The sequence below is a fragment of the Sapajus apella genome, unplaced genomic scaffold, assembly GCF_009761245.1.
Source record: "Sapajus apella isolate SASKATOON/1434 unplaced genomic scaffold, GSC_monkey_1.0 scaffold181, whole genome shotgun sequence".
NCBI classification, from domain to species: domain Eukaryota; kingdom Metazoa; phylum Chordata; class Mammalia; order Primates; family Cebidae; genus Sapajus; species Sapajus apella.
The window spans coordinates 178,943-199,410 of record NW_022437121.1 but is presented as its reverse complement, the minus strand read 5'-3'; the positions used below and the strand labels follow the sequence as shown (position 1 = coordinate 199,410).

Below are 20,468 nucleotides of genomic sequence, written 5' to 3'. Positions count from 1 at the left end.
TATTCATCAGAACCCGAGGGCTGACTGAGCGGCCTTTGTCTAGGGCTCAGCAGGCTCTGCCAGTCTGAGCCTGTCTTTTTCCTACTCAAATACCTCCAAATGTGCCCACACACCAGAGATTAGCCGATAGCCATCAGCATGGGGGAGAAATTCCTTGGCCAGCTGAAGCAGCTCAACTGACCCAAACACCTAAGTTGTGACCTGCTGACCAAGCAGCCCCAGCTGGCCACCAGGCCCCCTGCCAAGTGCTGAGCATGCAGGGCAAGGCAGAGAGGGTCTCATTGCCACCCTGCCAAGCACTGAACATGCAGAGTGAGGCAGAGAGGGTCTCACAGTTGAGAAAAATTTATTACTAATGTCTCAGAGCCAACAACAACATGAACATACATGAACACAACCCTTAATTTAGGAGCCGAGGGTGACTGTAAACATGACTGGAGCATTGCGGCATTGTCACTGAGGCAGACAGGAGCCACCAGTCCACAATGGCTTCAAAAGTCAGTCCCATGCCCCCTCACTGGAGGCTTCCATTCTGAGCCATCTGCAAATATTCCTTGTGGAGCTTTTCCTGAGCCTCGAAGAGCTTCTTCAGCTTCTTGGCTTGGCCTCTGCTGAGCTCTTTGCCCTCCATGTCGTGTGTGGGCAGACCCTGAAAGGCCAGAGCACAGCAGCTGTTGGTCTCTTCTGCACCTGGGTCACCCCGACTCCCCTTTCTTGGGCCTCCTGCCTCAAAGCGCGCATCTCTCCGATGCAGCCATGTCCTCCTGCTTGGACACTCAGTCACCACGCTGCTCTAGGCCAGCACACTCATCTGGCAGCGCTGGCTCTCGCAGCTAAGAATGGGAGAGGGGTGACCAGAATCTGCGGGTGCTTCCTGCCTGAGGTGAGGGGCACTGTGACCCTCCGAGCCGACCCATGACTGAGTTCTGACACAGCTGGCCCAAATGTACATAGCAAACACATCCAAGGGCCAGCAGGGAGGGGCCTAGAGGTTTGGAGGCAGTGGCTGTGAATGGCTATGACTAAGAGTCTGGGGGCAGGACACCTATCTGCGCCACGGCAGCCCGCTTTCGAGGGCCTGGGTGGACCTCGGCCTGGGCCACAACTCCCCGTGCTAGGGAGCAGAGCTCGCCACAGCAGTGGAGGGCTGCCCTGGCACGGGCTTGCCTAGCTGCTGGGCTGTGGGAGGAGCTCAGTAGTTGGGCCAGGAGGCCCTGGATCCTAAAGCAGGTGTCAGATTTGATTCCAAATTTTCTACAAACAGAAAATCTGCTTGTCCAAGGTTGAAAATCCCTGTCCTCCCAATTTAATGTGGTCTAATAAAGTTCTGAAAAGAAAAGAAGGAATGCTTACATTTTCATCAAACTTGGAGTATTTGTCGGTTTCTGACAAGAACATCTCACTGGGGGGAATCTTCATCTTGGCCAGCTTTGCCGCCTAGAACACACAACACAGCACAGTCACTGCCACTGAGCGGCACCTGGGGCTCTGCACTGTGACCAGCATCTGCTCACACCTCCAGCCCTCAACTTGCTTCCACGCCCTCAAATTCAGCGTGCTGTGAAAGACAGGGAAGGGGAGGGCCAAGGTGGAGGGAACAGAAAAGGAGCAGTGGAAAGCCGGCTAAAAACTCTAACAGGAGTAAGTCTATAAACGCGGTCTTAGAGCTTGTGACCAAATGGCACCACCTTTCCCCTGGCCAGGTCTTCCTGCGACTCATGTGAGAAGGGCCTGGCAGGCCTCGAGTGGTGGAGGCAGAGGGCGGAGCTCCTTCTGTGAGGGTCTGTGAAGGTGTGCAGGGGCCTGGCTGAGGTCCTCGGAGGCACAGAGAGCCACGGGGCACGGGGTCAGGGTGCACTCCTGCCCAGGAGAGCCCTCACCCCCAAACAAACAAAGTGCATTACTTCTTGTTCCTGTTTCCTCCGGGCCGCCTCCTCTTTCTTCTTCCTCTTCTCCTCTTCAACCTAGAGAAGCAGCACAGAGCCTGGTGAGACAGAGCTGCCTGAGGCTGCCAGGTCTCCCGGAGTGGGAGGTCCAGCAAAACCAGCCCCTTTCCTAGGGCCTGGCCAGGAGGACTGAACAATGACCGGACCACCCCACTGTGGGGAGACAAGCCCGTGAGCTGGGCAGTACACCAACCTTCGTCCATTCCCATGGGGATCCTCAGCGGTACCCCTGGGTGCCCGGCCCTGCTCTAGATGCAAAGGTATACAGCAGGCAGACAAACAGGACCAATGCTGAAAGATCCCAGCACAACTAACGTGAAGAAATGGACCAGCATGGTGAGCCTGGCCCAAGACCAGAGGCTCCGTCAGGTGATGACCAGGACAGCACTGTGAAGGTTACCCTGAGCGGGTCTTGGGGTGCCTGGGAAGCAGCAAGGGCCCCAGGGCAGGATGGGAAGAGGCGGGCAGAGGCCAGCCTTGGGGGCTAGGTGAGGAGACCAGAGTCCACTCCAACCAGCAGGCAGCATCCGGGCAGGGGCAAGGGTGGCCTGATGCTGCAGGGAAGGGCTTGATTGTGGAGCCAGCAGGCTGGGTGCGGGTGAGGGGAGGCCTCGGCTGCTCTGGGAAGTTCTGGCGTGAGCCACTGCATGAACAGACATGCCTTCCACTGACAGGGAGGAGGAGCGAGTTTGGGGAGTTGAAAACCACATTTCCTTTGGACAGCCTAGGCTTCAGATGCTTCCTGGCTCAGTGGAGCTATCAGGCAGGCGGCTGGGGACAACGGTTTTGGTCCACCAGATACATGACAGATGGTGGTGAAGCCGCAGGGCCAGATGAGGTCTCCTGGAGAGGCTCCACACAGAGCTGGGGAAAAGAAACCAGGAAGGCACAAAGGTCTCAGAGACTCGGGATGGGGCTGGGCCAACAGGATCAAGAGCTCTTTCGAGGTAGATGGAGGGAGAGCAGGGCCGGCCAAGGGGAAGGGGCTGAGATGGGGAAGGGTGCTCAGGTAGGGGAAGAAGGAGCTGGCCGCTGAGCTTGGAGGAACCACAGAAGCAGTGCTCAGAATTTCTGCTTTTTCCCTTTTAAAGTTAGGAAGTGTTTACGTGCTGGTGGGAAGGGCGTAGGGAGAGGCAGGACCCCTCCCCCATGGTGCCTCGGGCCTGGGGTGCCTTCTTGCGGCAGTCTGGTGAGATGAGAGTCCCTTGGTTGGGAAACAGAAGTTACTAGAAGTCACAAGGCACAGCCAAGGTGGACAGTGGAAAGGCCAGCACAAAGGGCGCGGGGCCTGTGAGGCTCTGGCCGGGCCACCCTGCAGGGTGCTCCTCGTCTGCCTCCTGCTTCTGAGCACTCTGCCACAGAGTGCAGCATGCCAGGGCGTCTGCACAGCCAGCACCAGGCCACGTCACAGCACAGCATGGCAGGCCAGACCCAAGGCTAGGTGAGTGACTGTGGTGGAAGGGGGAGGGGCCCTGATGGGGCGGTCACAGCAGCCAACCTCGCAGGGCAAGCCCAGCTGCTCCCAACCTGCCAGCCAGGATGGATCTGCAGACCGTTCACCACAGTCTGGAGCTTTCCCCAGAGTTCCACTTTGTTATTTCTCCCAGGCACTGCAAACTCCAGCCACCCACACTTGCATCTGGCGTCAGCCCTCCCCTCGTGCCTTGTGCCTCATGGTGGTGCCAGTCCAGGGCTGGGCATAGATGCCTTCCCAAACCCGCACATCCCATCTGTCAATCACCCACCCTATCGATGCTACTTCCTCAGTTCCTGCCAGAGCCTCCTTCCTGAGAGCTGTGGCATCCAAACTCGCCCTCCACGGTGGTGTCCTGCTTTCAGCCTCTTGGGCCCACCTGCTGGTGGCAACAGCCCCTAGGTCCACCTCCCATGGAGTGCATTGAGTGCCCAGGTGCCTCTCATCCTGCTGCCTGCATTGCAGGGTGCCCCATACGCTGTGCCCAGAGGTTCTGACAACGCGTTTTTGTTCTTGTTCTTCTCTCCTGTTGGGCACCGAGGAACCTGGACCATCCCTGATCCCGGGAGTGTTGTGGGTGCAGGTGGGGAGTGTGCTGGGAACAGGAGGTGGACACGCACCAGTGACACACGCCACCCAGGTGAGGGCAAGGTGAGACTGGGACCTGACATGTCAGCTGCACAGTTTGCTAAAAGTGACTCGTTTTCACTTAAGCTGAGGGAATGATCTTTTTAAAAGAGGTCCTTCATTAGAAGATACTAGTTAATTTTTCTAACATTTATAAATACTGGGATTTTAATTAAAGTGTAAACATCAGTGCTTAAAAAGTAAACTATGTAATAACCCTAATGTTTTTCATATTTTCAACAAATACCAAGCTGAAGTCATCTGCATCTCACTCACCCGTCTCTTTTCTTCTCTTTCTTTTAACAAGGTGTTTCTGTCTACCAGCTTCACCACCGTGGGTAGTCCTGAAAAGAGAGCAGTCTGTGAGAACAGGCTGCACTCTGCTCTGTGGGCCGTCTCTGCTGCTGGGCCAGCCCTGCCCTGCCCAGACCATGCAGTGCTGCCTGGTCAGAGCGAGTGCCCCCGCAACAGCAAACAGCAGTGAAGCACAGCACAGGAGAACATATTGTGTGTGTGTGTGTGTGTGTGTGTGTGTGTGTGTGTGTGTGTGTTGTGTGTGTGTGTGTTGTGTGTGTGTTGTGTGTGTGTTGTGTGTGTGCGTGTTGTGTGTGTGTTGTGTGTGTTGTGTGTGTGTGTGGTGTGTGTTGTGTGTGTGCGTGTTGTGTGTGTGTTGTGTGTGTTGTGTGTGTGTGTGGTGTGTGTGTGTGTGTGTGTGTGTGCGCGCACGCGTGTAGTGGCGTGGTCTCGGCTCACTGCGACCTTTGCCTATCAGGTTCAAGCAGTTCTCGTGCCTCAGCTTCCTGAGTAGCTGGGACTACAGGCACGCATCACCACACCTGCTCATGTTTTAATGGAGATGGGGTTTCACCATGTTGCCTAGGCTGGTCTCGAACTCCTGAGCTCAGGCAATCCGCCCACCTCAGTGGTAGGGTAACAGGTGTGAACCACCATACCTGGCGAGAACATTTTGTAATTGGAAGGTAGGAAGGTCTTGCCCAGCCAGGAGTCGGAAGGTAAGAAATGTCATCTGAGATGTAAAATGACCAGGGGCAGATGGGTAGTGGGGAGGAGAGAAAGAGGGGATGGTTAATGGGTCCAAACAGGTGGACACAGGACTAGGATCCAGTCCGGGGTGGCACAACAGGGCCACCATAATTAAGAATAATTTAGTGTAAATTTCAAAATAGCCAGACGAGTGGAATTGGAGGGCGCGTAACACAAATACTAACTGCTTGAGGTGACAGCATCTCAATTACCTAGATCTGATCATTACATATCGTATACATGTATCAAAATGTCACACGTAGGCCATAAATATGTACAACTACCATGTATCCATAAAAGCTGAAAGCAAGCCCCGGCGTGGGGGCTCATGCCACTTCAGGAGGCCGAAGCGGGCGGCTCACTTGAGGTCAGAAGATTGAAACCAGCCTAGCCAACACGGTAAAACCCCATCTCCACTACGACTACAAAAATCAGCCGCACATGGTGGCACACACCTGCAGTCTCAGCTACTTGGGAGGCTGAGGAAGGAGAATCGCTTGAACCCGGGAGGCAGAGGTTGCAAGGAGCCGAGATTGCGCCACTGCACTCCAACCTGGGTGACAGAATGAGACTCCGTCTCGATAAATACATACTCGATAAATAAATTTTAAAAAATGAAAATAAAAAACATTAATTTTCTGTGGAACAAAAAAACCTCCACAAAGTGGGAGGACAAGCATGAAATTTGTTGACAGTCTACAGGACACAGGCACGTTTCCTTAGCTGAGAGCATCAGAGGTGGCAGCCAGGCGCTGAGGGGAGATGACGCCCACACACAAAGTGGTGGGATGCAGTGGGAAGGAGCTATGGGTGTGCCCCGGCCCCCTGCCGGACTGCCAGCGTGGGAATGGTGCCGGGGGACCCATGGGGCTGCCACTTTGGGATTCTGCATCCAGTCATGATGCATGAACCTTGGCCCAGCCCCGGGAGATCTCCCGGTGACACCTTTCTAAGCTCTTGGTAACTTCATAGCAAACAGCAAGGGCTCACCCACCTTCGTGGTCTTCAAACCGCACCCCAAGCTCAGGCAGGATGTCGTCCCGCAGGGCATCGCTCAGCTGCAGAACCTCAGGAACTGCAGGGAAAGCAAAGCAGTTCCGTCAGGAATGGTGGCCCACAGACCGCGTGCCTCCTCCAGTGCCTGCGAAGGAGGGGCCGGCAGCAGGATCGGCTGCACAAGCCCAGAGACCAGTGTCCCCCCAGGTGCTGTTCTGGGGCAGCAGGGCAGAGCCGGGAAGCAGCATAGCACAGGCTGCTGGAAGCGGCTCTTCCAGGAAAGGGACACATTTGGGCAGGCAGTGGGGGTGAGAGGCTCAGGACAGGCCTGGGGGTCCCTCCGGGTGCTAACGCTCTTCACCTGAGGCAGACTCTCTCTGTTGCTGCCAGGGTCAGCTTTCTTAAGGAAGGACCGTTCAGACTCAAGTCCCTAAGGACTCGGTTCCCAAATGCACACAGGATTGGGATGAGGGTCCTGGTCAGGACCCAGGAGAGCTGTGTCCCAGGACCACTTAGGAGCTCTAGCTCTGTGAGAATCAGGCCTCCAAGGCTGAAGCGCACGCAGCTGGAAAGGCGGTGGGGGCAGGCTGGAGGTTGCTTCCCAAGACTGAGCCGCCCTCTGCCTCTGACTGGAGACCCAGTCCAGCTGGGAGGGTGAAGGGAGGCATGTCACATGGGGGAGAGAGCTTCGCTTGGAAACCCACATGTCTGTGGCTGACTGGCTTCAGAGTGCAGCACTGCAGACCTGCCCTGCATCCTGGGGGGCTCCTCACACAGGCTCCCGGAGGGCCCCTCTGTGCCTCTGCTCTGCCCGTCTCCAGCCCATGCACCATGACCAGGTGGGGAACAGGACATAAGGAGTTTTGGGTGTTACGGGGTAAATGGGATGCTGCCCTATCTCAGAGAGACTCCAGAGCACCAGGTGGCGCACAGCGTCTCCCAGACTACATCCACAGGACGGGTGCTTGGGCTCTCCAAATTCACAACATTCTGCTCCGAAGTCTGACCTTGGGTTTGCTGGAATCACCACCCTTTCGCTTTCTTCTGGCCCCTCAGCTTGCTGCGCCCAACTGTGCTAGGTGTGCCTGTGCCCTGCCCACAGCCTGCTGGGACCCCCGCCATCCCGCCCTGTTCTCCTGCCTGCCCTGCCTTTCGGCAGCACTGACCACACGCATGCTGCCGTTCTCATCTGTCCTTTTCCTGCTGTGTCCCGTAACGGAGACCGCTACAGCTCCCGCTGGGTACCCAACACCTTCATTCACTGCTGGATAAAATTTTCACATATCTGGCAGGGCGCAGTGGCTCACGCCTGTAATCCCAGCACTTTGGGAGGCCGAGGCAGGCAGGTCACTAGGTCAGGAGATCGAGACCATCCTGGCCAACATGGTGAAACCCTGTCTCTACTAAAAATTAAAAAAAATTAGCTGGGCGTGGTGGCGCATGCCTGTAATCCCAACTACTCCGGAGGCTGAGGCAGCAGAAATGCTTGAACCAGGGAGTCGGAGGTTGCAGTGAGCCGAGATGGTGCCACTGCACTCCAGCCTGGCAACAAAGTGACTCAGTCTCAAACACAAACAAAAAAACGTACCTGGGGACTTCAAGGCCCCGCCCACTAGCACAGCCATCCTGGGCAGCTTCCTGAGTTTCAACCTCCCTAAGCAGGGACCTTGGGGAACAATGGCCTTTTATATTTGTCCGAGGTATCATTCCTGGGAATGAGCCCTCCTCAGCCACCCGAGGAGAGGCTGACTGGGGCATGAGCTGAGGTAGGTGCCTGCCCTTCAGCCTTTGAAAGCCACCCCTGGACAGCACCCTCATTAGAAGGAAGGCAAGCCAGCACCCATGGTCACTGTCACGGATGTCCTGGGAGGCCACAAGGCCAGCACCCCAGCCCACCTGCCATGGCTGATCATCAGAGCAGGCACCAAGAAGCCTCCTGGGCCACACTGCCTGGGGGAAAGGGACACATGCCCCACCCTCAGGCTCACACTGTCCTCTGGGTGTGGATTTTGAGGAGCTGAGGAAGAAGCCTTGGAGCCACTACAGCACCCAGCAAAGGAAAATGTAGTGCCTGGGGTGAGGGCAGGGGGTCCACGCACAAGGACACCTGTGCCAGCTGCTCAGCTCGGACTTCAACGTCCCCCAGACAGGCAGGTGAAATGCCCAGGCTGCCTCCAGGAATGGTCTTCCCAAGCCCGTGACCCCAGCGATGTTGCTAAGTCAGTGCTGCTGAGGCTGCTGGAGAGCCCTGCGCGGTCCTGAACAGGCTGGTCTGGGCTGGGTTCAGTTTGGTTCAAGTGCTTTGAAACGCTGAGGGGTGCCAGGTGTTGGAGAGAAATGACGGTGCTTAACCGATCAGGTCAAGTGCGCCCACCGCTGCCAGTCAGGGGCTCGGTCAGGCCCAGGCCCCTCTCCACAGAGCATGTGTGGCAGCCCGGCCAGCCTCTCCTCTCATCCAGTGTCCCGCACTCTGTCCTGCAGCCTGTGGAGACCTGAGCTCCTGGAGCTCTTGCCTGCCCTCCTGCCTCCTGCTCCGCTGTCTGAAGCAGGCCCAGATTCGGCTCCTCTGCCTCTCAGTCCCTCCACCCACCCAGGTCTCCTGATGCTTCGAGGTGCAGCTTCTCCTAGAGGCTTGGCTGGGTCTCCATCCACACTATCTTCAGCATGCCCTGCCTGGATGCTGCCCCGCCATGACCCGCCACAATGGGCTCTGCACAGATGGGAGCCAGGTGGATCCCAGGTCCGACTTCCCACCACACAGAGACCCCTGGAGAGGGAACACAGCGCAGCAGGTGACGGGGTAGCACTGGAGGTCAGTGTGGCCGGCCGGGACTCTGCCTTCCTCTTCTGGAGCATCAGGGGGTAAATGGGGCCATGTGCAGAACGCAGTGGGCAGGGCCCAGCACACCCTAAATCCTCAGTGTGTGTTCCCAGCTGTGCTGTTACTCACCAATTCACAACCACTCAGAGTGAGAAGCAAAGGCCTGCCTGGCACTTGCTGCTGTGTTTAACACTTCTTTTTTTTTTTTTTTTTTTTTTTTGAGATGGAGTTTCACTCACGTTACCCAGGCTGGAGTGCAATGGCGCGATCTCGGCTCACCACAACCTCCGCCTCCTGGGTTCAGGCAATTCTCCTGCCTCAGCCTCCTGAGGAGCTGTGATTACAGGCATGCGCCACCAGGCCCAGCTAATTTTTTGTATTTTTAGTAGAGACGGGGTTTCACCATGTTGACCAGGATGGTCTCGATCTCTTGACCTCATGATCCACCCGCCTCGGCCTCCCAAAGTGCTGGGATTACAGGCTTGAGCCACCGCGCCCGGCATCACTTCTTAAAAACTGACCCTCAAAATGAATGCTCGGATCCAGGACTTTCTACGTCTTAAACCACACACTTCTCAGAAATGTCAAAAGATGAAGGAATGGCTGCTTACGGACAGTGAAGGGACCCTGGGTGAACCCAAGTTCAAGCATTCATCTGCCATGCCTGAGCAGAAAAAGAAACCCTGGAAGCTCCAGCTCGGCTCCACTCTGCAGCAGGAACGAGCCACACGTCAGCGCACCCAGCCTACCAGGTCACCAGGAGCAGAACTAAGCCCCAGCGTGAGCCAGAGGGCAGGCGGTAGCTGCGCTGGTCAGAGGGCCCTGCATTCCGCCTTGCTCAGAGGAGAGGCAAATCAGCCCTGGCCCATCACATCACATCCTTGGTCCCCAGCCCCCAGCCAGCTGCTCTCACGGAGGAGTGTACCCTGCAGGGACTTCCGTGGCTGCGGTGACTGGGGTGTGTGGTGCTGATGCATCTGGGGAGTCCAGGCGCGGATGCTATTCCAACACCCCATGGTGCACAGGGCGGCCTTCACAGAGGGTGACCCGGCCCCAACACCACAGTGCCTCGGGGAGACACCCGAGTCCAGGGAGCCCAGTGAGGGCAGCGGCTCCCACACTCTTTGCAGCAACTGGTCCTCACCTTTTTGCTCTCGGGCAATCTTCCGCACTCCTTCTCGGAATTCCGATAACACCTGAAGGTAGGGCATAACTGTGGACTCGAGCTGTGGAAAGAACAGTTTTGGTTCGCTGAGAGTCACTCACCCTCCTATATTCATAAGTGAATATTTGCTCAGCGGCCACACCACAAAGCAGGGAATGGCATGGGCAGTGCTGCTGTGCACACTACAGCTGTGACAGCATCCTGGAGCCGGGACGCTCTCGTGCCCAACACGAGGTCCCTGCTAGGCGTGCCAGTCACACGGACTCTCAGGCCAGAGAGCACGAAGTAAGCTTCCTTTCTATCGGCAGGTGGGCCCTGCAGCCGCTCTGCCCAGGTGCTGACATGCCCTGCTTTTCTCAAGTCTGACACACTGCTGTTAAACAGCTTGTCCTTCTGGTTTCGGAGGGGCCATCTCTGGGAGGGACTGTTTCCTAAGCGGCCCAAGGACATCATTCCCCAGGCTGGGGCCCTACCTGTTCTGAAGCTGGCGGCTCCCAGGCTGTGCTTTTGTCTGAGCTGTGGTCACACACACACTTGTTTAAGATGAACGATCTCCATTATGTACCTACTATCTACGCGCACGTTGGCAGCTACGCTAAGATTCACCACCCACAGCAGCACTGGGGAGGCAGCCACAGAACGGAAAAACCTCTATACTACATTTCTCTGTTTTAATAGGACAGAAAAGTTTTAAGGCTTTTGAGCAAGGTTGCGCCCTGCCCATTAGCTGATTCAGCAGCTCAATAACCAAAATAAAAACATTAGCAAGCGCTGGCCAGGTGTGTGGCTCACGACTGTAATCCCAGCACTTTGGGAGGCAGAGGCGGGTGGATCGATCACAAGATCAGGGGCTCGAGACCAGTCTGGCCAACACTGTGAAACCCTGTCTCTACTAAAATACCAAAAAAAAAAAAACTTAGCCAGGCATGGTAGTGCATGCCTGTAATCCCAGCTACTCAGGAGACTGAGACAGGAGAACTGCGTGAACCCAGGAGGTGGAGATTGCAGTGAACAGAGATCGCGCCACTGCACTCCAGCCTGGGTGACAGAGTGAGACTCTGTCTCAAAAACAAAAACAAAAATAAAAAGTAGCACATGCGAAAGTGGGCAGACTAATGAGCCCTCGAGTCTAAGCCAAGCCCCCTGAAACCCGATCCTGCACCTGAACTTTGGACTTCTTGGGGGTTTTAGATCTGTATCTCCACCCACCACACAGCCAGCCCAGACAAGCCTCGGGGCAGGGCAGAAAAGAAGGCATTCACCCATAGCCAGCCTCAGCCCCAGCCCCAGGGGCACTGACTGGAGGGAGACTCTCGGGGACGGCTGCAGGGGTCTGTCTCCAGGACGCCTGGGGCTGCAACCCCCACTTGAGCATGCTAGCAGGTGGCCGCGTGGTGACACTGAGGTGGTGCAGGATGTAGGAGCTGCCTCGTCTGCTAAGACAACTTGGATTTGGAAGTTAACCCACGTATGTCAAATGGACATGATGTATGGGCACAGGACGTTTTGCCAGCAGGCTCACTACTCACTGCGGCTGCTTTTTCCCACCCAGCCGACTGCAAAGACCAAATGAGGCTGCTTGGGGGATGCGTGTCCACAGCACGCGGAAGGCAACCCCCCCTCAACAACCGCAGCAGCCGTTAAGATGAAAAACACTGCAGTACAAAGGCAGGCTCTCTTTAACCCAAGAGGTGTGTTTTTTGTTTTTAAAGAAAATAAATATCTTAGTATCATGTGCACAAGAGAACAAAGAAGCTGTGTGGGTTTTCTTAAAAGCACCAAAGGAGATTCATATCAGAAGTCTCAAAAATACCACAGCAACAGGTAGCTAGTGCTAAGGCTGGCAAAAGGCAAGGCACGTGGGCTGGGCGCTCTGGCGGGACTCCTTACAACATGGACTGTTTTCTCTTTGCAAGCCGGTTCCTGGGGGACCATCTGTAAGCTCCATCTGCATGGGGCTCTTCACACCACTTGTCATTAGGAAACAGGATTTTAAAAAGGTTTCGTATTTGTACTTTGTACTAAGCTCCTGTTTTAATTAAAATTACAGCTGATATATTTAAATGTTTAGATATGCATTCTAATCAAATAGTTAAAGAGCATTCCTGACCTGGGAGGGGTGGAAGTCTGTCTTTAAGAAGCCTGACTGTGGGCATGTCACAGGGGACAGAGGTTCCGCAGCAGAGGGACATGACTGACCATGTGTGTCTGCTCATATGCCAACTGCAAATGGAAGCCAGCGACGGACAGCCAGAGTGTTCTGGATGGATTTCCTCGCCACACAGACCCACTAGACAGGGGGCTTTACATCATGCCCACCCCCTGACCTGTGGGCCACAGCTCTCAGGTGGGGGGTTCTGCCTCAGGCCATTGGACCGACCTGGGCTCAGGGTCAGGGCTGGGCCTGGTCCCATGGAGACTGAGGCAGACAGTGGCTATCTCCCCATCAGTGTAAACTCTGCACTATTTGTGAACTCCGTAGCCTTTTGATGAAGTGTTTACGGAGTACAGGTCACTTTATGTGACAAAGTCATGCGAGAGTTCATGATGCCGCAGCAAAATGCGAATAAGCAGCAGCCTGTCTAGCTGGGGTCCAAGATTGAGCTCATGGGATGGCACCATGGCAAAGTGCCCCAAACCAACAGTCATAACCGAGGCAGACCCTCCACACTGGGAGGGCAGCGAACCACACTTAGCACTCAGAGCCAGATCTGCCATTCGGCCCAAGGCTCTGTCTGGAAGGGTCTGACATGGGTGGGTAGATAGAGGAGGGGCCGTTCCAGAGGCACATGGAGGAGGGAGGGAGTGAGAAGGCAGCAGGTGCAGAAGGCAGGACCACGCGCGCTACTCACACTGAGGCTGGTTCCAGGCCCTCCGACTGGGAATCCCAGGGAGCTCTCCTCTTCTATGGCCCCAAAGATCTAGGAAAAGACACAGATGGGACGGAAGCTGTGCAAGATGAAGGAGGCATGTGGCGAGCAGCCACGAGCTGTGTTCCTCATTCACGAGAGGGGTGCCCCAAGACCCGGAAAGAGACGGAAGCAGCAGCTCCAGGAGCTCCAGAAACCTGAGCCTGGGGGTCCCCTCACTGCACCAGGATGGCCCCGACTCAGAGCTGCCGGCTCCAACTCTGTTTCAGCCAGAAGCCACTGGAGCCCGACAACAAGGAAGGAGGAGGTGGGGAGCTGAGTGAATCCAGGCACTGCTGGCCTTTCAAGGTGCACGGCAGGGAAGGGCTCTGTACAGGACGTGTTCAGAGAAGAGGGCTTGTCCCTGGTTTTGCTTTTCAAACTCCAAGATGGGAGTAGAGGGAAACCGAGGCCAAAGACAAACTAGCTCTGAGTAAGGGACAACTATATGGGTATTACTTCTTTTTGTTTGCTTTTGAGACAGGGTCTTCCCTCCATGCCCATGGTGGAGCGCCGTAGTGCAGCAATCATGCCTCACTGTGTCCTGGGCTCAAGTGATACCCTCACCTGGCGTGCGCCACTGTGCTCGGCTTTCGGAGACATGCCTGCCTGGGGCCTGGCTTACCTTCAGCATATGGGTGAGGTACAGGGCGATGTTCTCCAGCAGAGCCCGGCTGGGCCTTCTCCTCACAGCTTTCTGGGCTGCCATATAGAGGTTGCACTGACTGACCAAGGCCCGCATCTCTTCCATGACCGTGCGGGTGTCAACGTTGTCACAGAGGGCTTTGTGAATTTCAGTCTTCTTGTCATAAAAGCTGAGCAACGAAGAGGAAGGAATGAGAGGTCATCCCTGATGACACATCACAGAAATTCCCCATGCACTTCAACAGCAGGGCAGATCCCATTAGCGGAGCCACCTATCCCGAATGAGCTCCACACAACGTACAGCTAGTGTCCCCCACCCTTCCTCGGCAGTCCAGGACACGTGGTGGCCACGATGCATGGCTAGGCACAGAACGCGGGCATGCTCGAAAACCCCAGAGAAAAGGCACCACCTTACTTCTTATTCAGTTCTGCTTCTTCTTCTCCCCACTTTTCAAACTGACCAGTGACATCAACAGGAGCTCGAAGGATGTCTTTCACATTTAGGAAAAACTCCTAAAGTTGGAAAAATCAGTTTAACAGCATGTCGGCAACCTTTCCATCCTGAAATATCTGATCAACTGTTCTACTGCTGTGATTTTACTTTTGGTCAAAATGGGAAAGGCTGGAATGCACTGGCATTACGTAAGTGGTCAGAAACAAAGGGAGAGGGATTTCTGTGACAGAAACACGTTCCTGCCTTAGCTTTAGAGATGCTCATTTGAGGGAAAGTACAAGTCAGAAGGACGTGCACTACAGTAACTGGGAGGACGAGGCCTCCGTCCGCTCTGCTGAGCCGTCGGGCATTTCGGGGGTGGCCCCGAGTCTTGTCTTCCCCACTAGCGTCGAAGTGCTTTCACCCCATGTGCTGGCCTCCATCACAGGACAGGGAGGCTGCTGTACCCATCACCACTCCACATGGTGCCTGCCGTGCAGGGGAGGCCGCTCCACCAACCTCTAGGAAGGGGCTAGGGACTCACGTTCAAGAACTTCTCATACTGAAGCGCTGACTCCATGGTGTTGCTGGAGTAGTCCAGGGTGTCCTTCCAGGAGTGCATGAGGAAGGCCAGCCGCAACTGCCGTGCTGCAGGGGGACACAAGACAGCGATGCCCTTATTCTCCCGAGTGCTACAGCCATTACGCATCTGTGAGAAGCAGGGTGGGGTCTGCGGGAGAGCTCAGTGTATACCTGAATGCTTTTTCAAGGCATCTTTAATGGTGATGAAGTTTTTTAGTGACTTGGACATTTTGCAGCCTGCGATGGTCAGGTGGCCTGTGTGCAGAAAGTACCTGACCCAGCAGTCGTTTTCAAAGTAGGCCTGTGTGGAAAGGGATGAAGGATGTCAACAGTCACGTGCTATTGGGGCCTCCCGCCACCTGCACCGTCTGCTGCCTTGCTGGCGCTGTCCATAGGCAGGTGCCGCATTTTCAAGCTGGCGAAAGCGAGGCTTAGCAGGACAGCCCATGTTAATAAGCTAGCGGGTAACAACTGGTTCAAATCCAGGCCATTCTGTTGCTGAAGGCCAGGCTGTCAATGTGGGAAACTAGACTAAATGATCAGGTTCAGATTCCACCCACAAGCTCTGATGAACGTGTCAGTTCTAGTGAGAGAGGCCGTCCTGAGGCCCAGGCTGACTTTTCCTCCACTGCAGTGAGAACAGCGTGCTCTCGCATCCGAGAAGGGGACCCTGTCTTCGCCTACCTCCGACTGCGCCAGCTCGTTGTCATGGTGAGGGAACCGGAGGTCGAACCCACCTCCATGAATGTCCATCGAAGCCCCTAGGAGGGTGCCTGCCATGGCCGAGCACTCGATATGCCAGCCTGGACGACCCTGGATAAAGCCGAACACACAGTGACTGACCAGCCCAGCCGTGGTCCAGGCCCTTATCACCCCAAACTGACAGCCTTAAACCCTCTGACCTTTATTGGAGCAAGTATTAATTCCCACACACAAAAAGACTAAGGGTAGCCTTCTTTGGTGAAGTTCATAAACCAGTCCGGTCTGGGCTGAGGCTTAGGTGGAGTCTGCGAATTACGTCCAGACCTCTGAGCCCTTGACAGCTGCAGATGGTCACGGCCCTTCCTGGGGTACCCTGAAGTCAAGACTGTTGTCACCAGGGATACCAGGAAGCATCCTACACCCTGGGGCCTGGAATACTCAACTCAGAGTCATAGAACACAAGAACCAAGCAGCCTGCATGGTTGCCTAATCTGATCATGTCTTCACTAACAGACCAGAAAACAGAAAGAAGAGAGAAGTGACTTGTCTAGAGGCTCAGGGAATCTCCATGATGTCCAGGGCCCTGGGGCCAGGCAGTCTGTGCTGTAGCAGCACCAGGCTCTGGCCCCGTGACAACATCCTTCACACACAGAGCAGCCTCGGCTGGGTGCCTGAGAGCGGGGCTGGTGTCAGTGCCCCTGCCCAAGCCCAACACCTTCTAGGACACTCACTCACCTTTCCCCAAGGGCATGGCCACGATGGTTCTCCGGGCTTAGAGGCCTTCCACAGGGCAAAGTCATTGGGAGAGCGCTTCTCACTCAGGCGGTCTGCAGAGATGCTCAGGTCACCTGCAAACATGAGGGAAGCCGGGCAGGGTCACTCAGCAGCACCCACAGACCCACGCGTCTCACTTCAAGGCCATCCTGGGTGCCTAATGGCCAGTCCTTCTGACTAACTTCTGTTTATTAACTTGCCTCAAGCACTTCTTCAAGTTTCCTATGTACGACCAGATTCTGGTGTCGCCCCAGTGTCCAGATTTACAAAACTGTTCATAAGCCCCAGAGTCACCGGCTTACACACCAGTGTCTAAGCAGACCTGGCTGACCTGAAGCCGCAGCTGGGGTCTCCGTAAGACATTCGCCCACCAGTGTCTAGGATGAGTGAGAGCACTCATGAGGAGGTGACATAGGGGTGTGGCCCACTGGGGCATGGCTCAGGGATCCTGCCTGGTTCATGCAGGTGAGACCAGTATGTCAAGGGCCACACAACTATTTGTTTATGGGCTCCAGGGGATACCAGGACACAGCTAAGCTACTGTGTACTCCTCCAGGGAAGTGTGGTGGTAAAGGGGACATTTGCTGCTCCTGTGTGTCTGTAAGGGGAAAAAGGGTGAAGGAAGCTAAAGAATAGTCCAGTAAGGGCATGAGCAAAGGGGAACACTGCTCTTGGCACAAGTTCTGCTTCCTGGACAAAGCCAATGATCACCTAGCCAACAAGGACCTGACCATCTATGTCTTGCTGAGGGATGAGAAATAACCGCTTGGTGAATTCCATGCATCAACCTGGTGACACTCAGCCACCTGACACTCAAGGTCTGGGTCCCCAGAAAAGGAATGCATCATCACTGCAAATTTCTCTAAACGATACATGCAGGACCAATGGAAAGATTAGCTGCTGTGAATTCAGAAACCTGTGAGTTAGTCCAAAGGTCACATAGAGAATCCCCTTTGTTCCATGAATGGGCAGAGCAGAGGCCTTCTGGGCGCAAGGTTGCCAGGACCCATGCCAGGTCTTGCCCCGCTGCTGCTGCAGCCTTTCCTGGTCCCTGGTCTAAGGGTTGCCCTGGGTGCTGTCACCCCCTTGTGGAGGAAGAGCAGACTCCATCTAGGGTCCTAACTCAGGTGACCTTTAAGAGGCTGCAGTGAGATCTTTCCAGGTAACAATATACTTTTCAGGCAACAGACCTAAGCTGCCCTGAGAAACAGAGTCAACAGGAAAAGCACTGATATATACTGAGATGGAGTCTCACTCTGTCACCCAGGCTGGAGTGCAATGGCGTGGTCTCAGCTCACTGCAACCTCTGCCTCCTCGGTTCAAGCAAGTCTCCTGCCTCAGCCTTCCTAGTAGTTGGGACTACAGGTGCGTGCCACCACACCCGGCTAGTTTTTGCATTTTTAGTAGAGATGGGATTTCACTCTGTTAGCCAGGCTGGTCTTGAACTCCTGACCTCATGATCCGCCCGCCTCGGCCTCCCAAAGTGCTGGGATTATAGGCGTGAGCCACTGCGCTCCGCCTAGTATCACATTCTTTTAAAACACCAACTTCGTGATCACAAAATATGTACTAAATATAGAGGCAGGAGAATCGCTTGAACCCCGGAGGCAGAGGTTGCAGTGAGCCAAGATCACGCCACTGCACACCAGCCTGGGCAGCAAGAGTGAAACGCTGTCTCAAAAAAGAAAGGAAAAAGAACCAATAGCAAAATTCATCATAAAGCAGTGGGTTCGCGTGCTCCAGCTGCCTCCAGAACAGTTCTTCGCTGTGTGACCTTGTGGGTGCTGCTACACTCAGCAGTCCCTTGGGCCCTCCCAGTCCCACCTTTCCCACGCACTGCTGGTTTCCTCCTGGCATCTGGGCGTCTAACGCAGTGCGAGTTCTTCACGCTTTCCTCTAAGGACTTTAAGAAACGCTCTACTATACCCACGGTTACATTCAGTTTTTGTCTTGTTATTCAGACAGACATATATACACATAGGATCTCGCTCTGCACCCAGGCTGGAGTGCAATGGTGCAATCATAGCACACTGCAGCCTCGACCTCCCTGGCTCAAGCAGTCCTCTCACCTCAGTCTCCTGAGTACCTGGCACTACAGGTGCACGCTACCACACTCAGCTAATTTTTAAAATTTGTGTAGAGATGGGGTCTCACTATGTGGCCCATGCTGGTCTCGAATTCCTGGTCTCAAGCGATCCTCCTGCTTCGGCTTCCCAAAGTGCTGAATTACAGGCATGAGCTATGGTGCCCCAGCCCTCACATATTTTTGAATCTTCTATTTTTATTAACCAAACTTGTTAAAGGTTTTTCTGTTACTTTTTATGAAGAACCAGCTTTTGGCTTTTACAATTATTTCTGTTTCTTTAATCTCTGATTTTACTTTGATTTCCTCCTATTTCTTTCCACTGCTTCTTGTTCTTTTCCTGACTTTTGACCGACTGCTTAGCTCACTTCCTTTCTTTTTTTTTTTTTTTTTGAGATGGAGTTTCACCGTTGGCCAGGCTGGAATGCAGTGGAGCAATCTCAGCTCACTGTAACCTCTGCCTGCCGGGTTCAAGAGATTCTTCTGCCTCAGTCCCCCGAGTAGCTAAGACTAAAGGCACATGCCACCACACCTGGCTAATTTTTGTATTTTTAGTAGAGACGGGGTCTCACCATGTTGGCCAGGCTGGTCTGGAACTCCTGACCTCGTGATCCGCCCACCCTGGCCTCCCAAAGTGCTGGGATTACAGGCATGAGTCACTGTGCCCGGCAACTCACTTATTTTCAATCTTTTACTAACTATATTTAAAAACATCAGTTTCCTCTAATCGGTGCTTGAGGGCATTCTCCAGATTTGGTGGGTGGCACTTTTGCTACTGTTTGGCTTAAATACCCCTGACTTCCCTCTGTGGTTTTCTTTCCTAGGAATTATCCAGGAGCATGACTTCAACTTCCCCGGCAGGTTTGTACACTTTAGATGTCCTGTCAGTGTTGGTATCTTTTTTATTTAAAAAAAAATTGTTTTAATTTTTTTGAGACACAGTCTTGCTCTGTTGCCCAGGCTGGAGTACCACTTCACATCAGGGTTCACTGCAGCCTCGACCTCCTGGGCTCAAGTGATCCTCCTCCCTCGGCCTCAAGTAGCTGGGACTATAGGCACATGCCACCACACCCAGCCAATTTTTAAATTTTTGTAGAAAGGAGGGGTCTCCCAATGTTGCCCAGGCTGGTCTTCAACTCCTGGACTCAAGTGACTTTCCTGCCTCGGCCTCCTAAAGTGCTGGGATTACAGGTGTGCGTCACCACGTCTGGCCAAGTGTTGTTATCTAATACAGTTGCTCCGTGGTCAGAGAATGAGGTCTCCTTGTAAATGGTTCTTTGGGATTTGTGGAGATCTCTTTCTGTGGCCTGGTGTACGGTTCTGTGTTTCTGGAAGTAAAGGATGTTCTTTAATTCCTGAGTGCAAAGTTCCCAGCTCTCAAACCAAGCCTGTTAATTGTATTTCAAACATTTCATATCCTTATTATTCTCTGCCTGCTTGATCTATCAGCTCCTGGGAAGTGTGTGAAATGCAGGGATGTCCACTCTAGTCCTAGTGTTCTAGAGTTGGTATTTTCCAGTCTGCTAGGATCAGTTACCTTGAAATATTTTAAAATATCAGTAAATAGTTATTGCTGAAATGGCTGTTAGCAGTCCTTATGATTCAGAGAAGATCAAAGACTTTAACTTCATTTTGAAAAAGACCAAATTACCATTCCTAAGTGGGTAATGACAGGATTACAACTAAAACGTAAACAACGTTAATGATGACCATAAAAAATCACCACATTGCTAAATGTTATAATTTAGAGTTGATACAAAAATTGATGGCCATGCGTGGTGGCTCGCACCTGTGGTCCCAGCACTTCGGGAGGCTGAGGCAGGAGAATTGCTTGAGCCCGAGAGGTGGCGGTTGCAGTAAGCCAAGATTATGCTCTGTCTCGAAAAAAGAAAAAAAAATTGATGTTTACTGGAGGCTTCCGGGCCACAGAGGCCCTGGCTGGGTCCTTTCAGGGCTGAGGCACTGTATCGTCACAAATCTGCCCCTGTACTCCCACAAACCTGAAGCCTGCAGTGCCATGGGTGTGATATTTATGCTGTTAACCTGGCTTAGTCTATCTTTTTTCAGTCTGTGTTGTCTTGTTTTTATTTTATTTTATTATTTTCTGAGACAGAGTCTCGCTCTGTCGTCCAGGCTGGAGTGCTGTGGCGCAAGCTTGGCTCACTGTAATCTCTGCCTCCTAGGTTCAAGTGATTCTCATGCCTCAGCCTCCTGAGTAGCTGGGATTACAAGTGTGTGCCACCACACCCGGCTGATTTTTGTATTTT

At 53.9% G+C, this 20,468-nt stretch overlaps 1 protein-coding gene across 8 annotated transcripts in view; it reads right to left on the bottom strand.

The window, feature by feature from the left end:
* Positions 1-329: 329 nt before the first annotated feature.
* The window catches only part of CARS1 (cysteinyl-tRNA synthetase 1), a 55,446-nt gene continuing 35,307 nt past the window's right edge, over positions 330-20,468 (bottom strand). For 6 of the 8 annotated variants that reach the window (XM_032268457.1, XM_032268452.1, XM_032268453.1 and 3 more), the window contains 13 exons: positions 16,080-16,192; positions 15,327-15,455; positions 14,814-14,943; positions 14,605-14,708; positions 14,043-14,140; positions 13,608-13,797; positions 12,926-12,994; positions 10,053-10,134; positions 6,086-6,166; positions 4,324-4,391; positions 1,905-1,964; positions 1,354-1,437; positions 330-649 (listed from right to left, as the gene is read on the bottom strand). In XM_032268457.1, the coding sequence (XP_032124348.1) occupies positions 515-649; positions 1,354-1,437; positions 1,905-1,964; positions 4,324-4,391; positions 6,086-6,166; positions 10,053-10,134; positions 12,926-12,994; positions 13,608-13,797; positions 14,043-14,140; positions 14,605-14,708; positions 14,814-14,943; positions 15,327-15,455; positions 16,080-16,192 (1,343 nt within the window). In that variant the 3' untranslated portion in view covers positions 330-514. Of the gene's footprint in view, positions 650-1,345; positions 1,438-1,904; positions 1,965-4,323; positions 4,392-6,085; positions 6,167-10,052; positions 10,135-12,925; positions 12,995-13,607; positions 13,798-14,042; positions 14,141-14,604; positions 14,709-14,813; positions 14,944-15,326; positions 15,456-16,079; positions 16,193-20,468 lie in introns of all 8 variants that reach the window. The other 2 variants (XM_032268459.1, XM_032268454.1) reach the window with 2 other exon arrangements.